The sequence below is a fragment of the Capsicum annuum genome, chromosome 1 (genome assembly GCF_002878395.1).
Source record: "Capsicum annuum cultivar UCD-10X-F1 chromosome 1, UCD10Xv1.1, whole genome shotgun sequence".
Classification (NCBI taxonomy): domain Eukaryota; kingdom Viridiplantae; phylum Streptophyta; class Magnoliopsida; order Solanales; family Solanaceae; genus Capsicum; species Capsicum annuum.
In genome coordinates, this window is record NC_061111.1 from 158,335,627 (window position 1) to 158,344,268 (window position 8,642).

General features: G+C 34.0%; 1 protein-coding gene and 3 pseudogenes across 1 annotated transcript in view; 1 reads left to right on the forward strand and 3 right to left on the reverse strand.

The window, feature by feature from the left end:
- LOC107868769 (cytochrome b6-f complex subunit 4) overlaps positions 1-2,097 on the forward strand; it is a 2,892-nt gene extending 795 nt beyond the window's left edge. The window contains exons 2-3 of the mRNA XM_047412044.1: positions 658-906; positions 1,982-2,097. Of these exons, the coding sequence (XP_047268000.1) occupies positions 658-906; positions 1,982-2,097 (365 nt within the window). The remainder of the gene's footprint in view (positions 1-657; positions 907-1,981) is intronic.
- Positions 2,098-2,245: 148 nt separating this feature from the next.
- LOC124888099 lies at positions 2,246-2,704 on the reverse strand (annotated as a pseudogene).
- A 2,338-nt stretch (positions 2,705-5,042) lies between these two features.
- On the reverse strand, positions 5,043-6,713 carry LOC124888100 (annotated as a pseudogene).
- Positions 6,714-7,363: 650 nt separating this feature from the next.
- On the reverse strand, positions 7,364-8,642 carry LOC124898335 (annotated as a pseudogene).

An 8,642-nucleotide genomic window follows, 5' to 3' on the forward strand; every position in this document is an offset into this window, starting at 1 on the left:
AGTTCACTTATAAGATTTAATAGTATGTAAATGTATTCTTTTCCTCTGCATTGACACGATCAATACTACTATCGGAGTGAAACAAGGGATCTAAAGAAGAAGAGAAGCTAGACTATATTAGTAACAAGCAAACCTTGTGTGTGTATCTCCAAGCATTTTGGAGATAAATACCAATTAGAAGGTCTGAGACGACCCAAAAAGCACTTGATCATATCATGATCTGATTTGTAAGCCTACTCGGGTCTTGAGTATTTACTTGTAAGAACAGAATTCTTTGTTTTTTAATGGATAGTTGCAATTCCATAAAAAAGAATTCAGTCAAATTTTTCTTACATTGAACCATTCCTCTATCATATATGTGGTGTGTAAAGACAGGTACCATATATATATTTTATATGGATATATGGATTAATTTGGTTTTTTTTATTCTTGCTCGAGCTGGATGATTAAAAATTATCATGTCCAGTTCCCTCGGGGGATGGATCTATAAGAATTCACCTATCCGAATAACAAAAAAACCGAACTTAAATGATCCTGTATTAAGAGCTAAATTGGTTAAAGGTATGGGTCATAATTATTATGGAGAGCCCGCATGGCCCAATGATCTTTTATATATTTTTCCAGTAGTAATTATAGGTACTATTGCATGTAATGTAGGCTTAGCTGTTTTAGAACCATCAATTTTTGGTGAACCGGCAGATCCATTTGCAACCCCTTTGGAAATCTTACCTGAATGGTATTTCTTTCCTGTATTTCAAATACTTCGTACAGTGCCCAATAAATTGCTGGCGATTCTTTTAATGGTTACAGTACCTGTGGGATTATTAACAGTACCTTTTTTAGAGAATGTTAATAAATTCCAAAATCCATTTCGCCGTCCAGTAGCGATGACTGTCTTTTTGATTGGTACCGCAGTCGCCCTTTGGTTGGGCATTGGTGCAACATTACCTATTGATAAATCCCTAAATTTAGGTATTTTTAAAATTTTTTATTTTTAATTGATTCAATTGTGAAATAACACGACATGTGTATCTAGGGAATAGTTTCTTCAAAGCGAATTCTCCCTAGATACATCTAGTCAATTTAATTCTGAATTTATTTCTCATATATGATATATTAATTGTGCTAAAGATTTCAATCTATTTTGACTAAATAAGTCCAATCGATTTAAAACTTATTTTTTGATAAATCAATTACGAAATATTTTTCTAAAGTGCCCAATATCTGTTTTATATCTTCGCTATGAAAATGTTCAATTTTCATAAGATCTTCTTGGCTGTTATTCAAAAGGTCCAATAATGTATATCTATTGGACATTTTGAGGCAATTATAGATCCTGGAAGGCAATTTTGATTGGTCAATAAAAATCAATTTTAATGCTATTTTTTTTGTTTTTTTATGAGTTTAGCCAATTTATCATGAAAGGTAAAAAGGGATACAGGAACCATGTGTTGATTGTCCTGTAAATATAAATTATCTTCCTCCATATGTAAAAAGGGAATAAATAAATCAATTAAATTTCGGGATGCTTCATGAAGTGCTTCTTTCGGAGTTAAAGTTCCGTTTGTCCATATTTCGATAAAAAGTATCTCTTGTTTTTCATTTCCATTCTCATAAGAATGAATACTATGATTCGCGTTTCGAACAGGCATGGATACAACATCTATAGGATAACTTCCATCTTGAAAGTTATGTGGCATTTTTATAAGATATCCATGATTTCTCTCTATTTGTAATCCAATACAAAAATCAATTGGTTCTGTTAAACTAGCTATGTGTTGTGTATTATCAATGGTTTCTACATAAGGCGGAAAGATGATATCTTGAGTATTTACATACCCAGGACCCTTGACACAAATAGACGCGTCAGAAGTTCCATATAGATTACTTCTCAATGCAATTTCTTTCAAATTCATTAAAATTTCATGTACCGATTCTTGAATGCCCGTTATGGTAGAATATTCGTGTGGGAATTTCTCAGATTTTACACGTGTGATACATGTTCCTTCTATTTCTCCAAGTAAAGCTCTTCGCGTCGCAATGCCTATTGTGTTGGCTTGGCCTTTCATAAGTGGAGACAGAATAAAGCGTCCATAATAAAAGCGTTTACTGTCTGTTCTTGATTCAACACACTTCCACTGTAGTGTCTGAGTAGATACTGTTACTTTCTCTCAAACCATAGTACTATTATTTGATTAGATCATCGAATCTTTTATTTTTCTTGAGATTTCTTCAATGTTTAGCTCTACACATGTCTTTTTTTCGGAGGTCTACAGCCATTATGTGGCATAGGAGTTACATCCCGTACAAAAGTTAATAGTATACCACTTTGACGAATAGCTCGGAATGCTGCATCTCTTTCGAGAATGGGACCTTTTATCATGACTTCTGCTCATTGCATACCTTGATCCACTACGGTACGAATAACATTTCCTGCTGCGGTTTGAGCAGCAAACGGTGTTCCTCTTCTCGTACCTTTGAATCCAGAAGTACCAGCGGAGGACCAAGAAACTACTCGACCCCGTACATCTGTAATAGTGACAATGGTATTATTGAAATTTGCTTGAACATGAATAACTCCCTTTGGTATTCTACGTGCACCCTTACGTGAACCAATACGTCCATTCCTACGCGAACTAATTTTCGGTATAGCTTTTGCCATATTTTATCATCTTATAAATATGAGTCAGAGATATATAGATATATCCATTTCATGTCAGAACAGATTCTTTATTTATACATCGGCTCTTCTGGAAAGTCTGGTTATCCCCGTCTTTGTTTATGTCTCAGGTTGGAACAAATTACTATAATTCGTCCCCGCCTGCTGATTAGTCGACATTTTTCACAAATTTTAGAAACGGAAGCTCTTATTTTCATATTTTTCATTCCTTACCTTAATTCTTAATCTATTTCTTGGAAGAAAATAAGTTTCTTGAAATTTTTCATCTCGAATTGTATTCCCCCGAAAGGAATGGAGAAGTTGAAAACCTAATCCTTTAAATCTTTGTTGTGTAGTCGATAAATTATACGTCCTTTGGTTGAATCATAAGGACTTACTTCAATATTTACTCTATCTCCTGGCAGTATCTGTATGAAACTATGTCGGATCTTTCTTGAAATAGAATTGAGAATCAGATCTAACAAATCGGGAATAGACCGTTGGGAAGCGATTCAGTAATTAAAGCTTTATGACTCCATTTTGGTTCTTAAAATTCCCTTGACGTATCAACTAATTAGAAATATATTAGACAACCCCCCTTTTTCTTTTTCACAAATTTAACAAATAGGAAGTTTCGAATCTAATTTTGATATTATAAAGGATTATCAGATATAACACAAAATTTCTCCACCTATTCCTTCTAGTCGAGCCTCTCGGTCTGTCATTATACCTTGAGAAGTAGAAAGAATTACAATCCCCATTCCACCTAAAATTCTCGGAATTCATTAATAATTAGAATAGATTCGTAGACCAGGTCGACTTATCCGTTTTAAATTTAAAATATTTCTATAGGGTCTTTTCGTATTCCTTCTATGTCGTAGGGTTAAAACTAAAAAATATTTATTGTTTTCTAGATGTTTTCTCACATTTTTGATAAAACCTCTCATAAAAGTATTTGAACAATATTTTCGATAATATTTGTATATGTTATCCGAACCACCCTTTTTCGATCCATATCAGCATTTCGTATAGAAGTTATTATCTCAGCAATAGTGTCCCTACCCATGATGAACTAAAATTATTGGGTTCTCCTAATTTGATATAATCAACATATTTTTTAATTATTTATTTTTGAATATGATATGAATTATTAAAGATATATGCGTGACACACAATCTACTAATTAATCTATTTCTTTCAAATACCCTACTAGAAACAGATCACAATTTCATTTTATAATACCTCAGGAGCTAATGAAACTATTTTAATAAAATTTAATTCTCTCAATTCCCGGGCGATTGCACCAAAAATCTGAGTTCCTTTTGGATTTCCTTCTTGATCAATAACAACCGCAGCATTGTCATCATATCGTATTATTATCCCGTTGTCACTTTTGAGTTCTTTACAGGTACGTACAATTACAGCCCTGACTACTTCTGATCTTTCTAGGGGCATATTTGGTACAACTTTTTTGATCACAACAACAATAACGTCACCAATATGAGCATATCGACGATTGCTAGCTCCTATGATTCGAATACACATCAATTCTCGAGCCCCACTATTATTTGCTACATTTAAATAGGTCTGAGGTTGAATCATTTTTTTAATTCGTTATTTGAATGCAAAGGGCGAAGTTTTTGTCTAAAAAAAAAGAAACATGTGGTTTTGTTTCATATCTAAGAGCCCTTTCTACATTTTTGTCTATTACATTATGAAATAATGAATTGAGTTCGTATAGGCATTTTGGATGCTGCTAGTGAAATAGCCCTTCTGGCCATATTTTCTGTTACTCCACCCATTTCATAAAGTATTCGCTCCTTTTTAACAAAAGCTACCCAATATTCAGGGGGATCCTTTTTCTGAACCCATACATGTTTCTACGGATGTTAGTGTAACTGGTTTGTCTGGAAATATACGTACCCATATTTTTCCACCACGATGTGCATTTCGTGTCATTGCTCGTCGGCCTGCTTCTATTTGTTGAGATGTAATCCAAGCAGGTTCAAGTGCCTGAAGAGCATATTTACCGAAAGAAATATGATTACCTTGATAAGATATTCCTTTCATTCTTCCTCTGTGTTGTTTATGGAATCTGGTTCTTTTGGGGTTATAGTTGGTGGTTGTTTCTAAATTCCATCTCTACTACAGAACCGAACGTGAGAGTTTCTTCTCATCCAGCTCCTCGCGAATAAAAGGATTCCAAAAAATTCAATTTGATTTAAGCTAGAAAAGTCAATCTTAAGTTAAGATATATATGTATTTACTGAGTAATACCTTGAACGCGGGCTTCTTTAAGATTTCATTAAATCTATTAGCAATTTTTATATCTTGTTTGAATAGATAACTAAACTTTTTAGTTTTATAAATAGAAATATAAAAAATTGTATTATTATACCAAATTCTTATTTTGTCCTTTATTGTATTGTCCTAAAATTTTCAATAAAAAAAGTTTTCGCGGGCGAATATTTACTCTTTCAATCCCTATTTCATTTGTAGGGTTAACTCGTGATTTCTCAGATCTCAGAATACATGAATTAATCTCTGGTTCGTTCCGCCATCCCGACCAGTGAGTCATTAAAATTCCTTGTTCAATAGAATCTTTTGCATTCACAAGTTCCGTCGTTCCCATCACTTCTGAATTAATGGTTAGGTCTGAATTCTACAATGGAGCTCAGAATGAAATTGGTTCTTGAGTCAATCTTCTCAGTCTTTATTGGCTCGAAGCTCTTGATTTTTTGTTCTATTTTTATATTTCTATAAAGAAGATTCTTTTTACTATGATATGAATGCATATTGATCCTTTATTACACTGCCTTTCATGAGATTACTCATAGGCCTTACATATTGAAATTTTATATCATTGGTATTCTTTTTCTCTCTTTCTCTCATCCTTCCATTTATCCACATCTTTTTTCTTTATATTGCTTTACAACTTAGAATCAGATTTGGGTTTTTTTATGCAAAAGATTTCAGTTGCTACAAAGATATGACCTATATATCATATCTTGACTGGTTCTTTAGATCCAGATAATGCGAAGTGATGGGTTGGTTTTTAGTTCTATAGTTTTTAGTTCATACTATGTGGGCTGGTCTTTTTAATCCTAACCCTAAAAAACCAACGAGTCACACACTAAGCATAGCAATTATATCAAATGGTCAATAGAATTTTTATTCAACCTTATAGAATTAAGAATTAGAAATGTTCCCCTTGATTAATTAGAAAAAGAATGAATTGGTCTTTTTTTGTACAATCATTGGATAGAAGGGAAAGACAAGTAGTAAAATTATTCCTCGTCTAGAAATATCCAAATTTTGATTCCCAATACTCCATAGATAGTTCGAACTTTATAAGAGCAATAATCAATTTGAGCTCAAATCGTTTGTAGGGGAACCCTATCTTCTCTGATCCATTCGACACGTGCAATTTCTTTTTCGTCGATACGCCCCGCAATTTGTATTTGAATTCCTTTTGTATCTTCTTGTTTTGTTAATTGAATAGCCTTCTTCATTGCTTTTCGAAATGAAACTCTATTCTTTAATTGTCCAGCTATAAATTCTGCAAGAATATTAGGGTTTCCGTAAGGTTTTCCAATTCTTGTCACAACAATGTTCTGTTTTCGATTTACACAATTAAATTATTTTTGTAAGGTCATTTGTAATTCTTTGATTCCGCGCAGTCGACTTTCTATTAATAATTTTGGGAATCCCATAAAGATTATGACCTAGACCAGATCGATTCTTTTTTGAATCTCTATACGTGCAATTCCTTCGACGCCAGAGGACGTTCTCATATTCTTTTGTATATAATTCTTGATAAAATCTCTTATTTTTTGCTCTTCTTGTAAACCTTCAGAATAATTTTTTGGTTTTGAAAACCAAACGGAATGATTACCTTGGGTTGTACCCAGTCTAAAACCAAGTGGATTTATTTTTTGTCCCATAATCCCCCACTATTATACATATCATGATACGTCATAGCTGTAGAGTTTTTTTTACATCTCGATTTTTTAATGAATACATCTCGACATATTCATCATCTAAAGATTTTATATCGGAAAACTACGTCCTCTAGCTCGAGGTTTCAATTTCTTCACCATAGTACCTCCATTGACTTCGGCTTTACTAATGACTAAATTGGTTTCACTGGACCCATATTGCTACTAGCATTTGTTGCTGCAGAATAAACCAATTTCAAAATGGGATAACATGCTCGATAGGGCATGAGTTCTAGTATCATAAGCGTTTCCTCATAGGAACGTCCGCGAATTTGATCAATTACTCTTCATGCTTTGTCAAAAGACATAGATATATGTTGACCTAAAGCATATACTTCCATTTTTTTCTTCTTTAGCATAAGGTTTGCCTCCTCCTCCTGAATCATAAGCATCTAGATTTTTTTATTAATATTATCGTTAACGACGAGATCTATTATCGCTTTTTGCATGTCCTCTAAAATTTAATGTAGGTGCAAATTCTCCCAATTTGTGGCCTACTATACTATCCATTATATAAATAGGCAAATACTCTTTTTCATTATGGATAGCAATAGCATGACCCATCATTGTGGATAATGGTAGATGCCCGGGACCAAATTACTATTATTTCTTTTTCTGCTTCGGTGTTAAGCTTATCAATTTTTTTTAATAAATGATTGGCTACAAAGAGATTTTTTTTAGTGAACGTGTCGCAAGCTTACTCTTATTTTTTTTTTGTAAAGTTTTTGTAAAAATAAAGAATTAAATTTGATTTTCTCTCCTATTTACAACGGCGACGAAGAATCAAATTATCACTATATTTATTCCTTTTTCTACTTCTTCTTCCAAGTGTAGGATAACCCCAAGGGGTTGTGGGTTTTTTTCTACCAATTGGGGATCTCCCTTCACCACCCCCATGGGGATAGTCTACAGGGTTCATAACTACTTCTCTTACTACAGGACGCTTACCTAGCCAACGCTTAGATCCGGCTCTATCCAAACTTTTCTGGTTCACCCCAATATTCCCCACTTGTCTGACTATTGCTGAGCAGTTTTTGGATATCAAACTGACCTCCCCAGAAGGTAATTTTAATGTGGCCGATTTCCCCTCTTTTGTAATTTGTATTGCTATAGCACCTGCTGCTCTACATCCTGGGTCTTCCCGTTCCGTCATCTGACTTATGTTCTTCATATAGCATTCAGACCGAATGACTCTATGAAATTATGTCAATACTTCCACATATTATGGGTAACGTAGGAGACATCTCTATTCTTCCCCCGAGGAATCTTTAAATTCCCACCGCTTAACTTTCAATTCGCCTCTGACCATCAAATGAAATGTGAATAACCCCTCCTCCTCTCTTTAAAAGAAGGGGCGCTTCCAGTTCTGTCGGTGATTGAAACAATTTTGTCTTCTCCATATTACTATATCTCTAGAGTCAATAATTTTATATGAGGAACTGCTGAACTCAATCACTTGCTGCCGTTACTCTTCAGTTTTTTGTTGAGGTCTATCCTGCAAAGGTACTCAAATTGGATCAGTGATCGATTTCTAGGTTTCGTCATAAACCTAATTGGTTATTTCCAAGTATGTAAATCAATAGTTCAAACTGCACTCAAAGGTAGGGCATTTCCCATTTTATAGGAACTTCTGTACCAAAAACAATGGTATGTCCAATTATAGCCCCTCTGGGATGTAAAATATATCTCTTCTCACCATCCCCATAGTGTATGAGACAAATGTGTGCATTTCGATTAGGGTCGTATTCTATGGTTACGATTCTACCATTTATGTCTTTTTTATACCATCGAAAATCGATTTTACGGTATAGACACTTATGACCTCCCCCTCTATTCCTTCCGGTAATGATTCCTCTGGCATTACGACCTTCACCACAATGACTCTGTCCATAGGTCAAATTATTTCGTGAATTGGATTTCACTTGACTATCTATGGTTCCATTGCGTGTGCTCGGGGTAGAAGTTTTGTATAAATTTATCGCCAT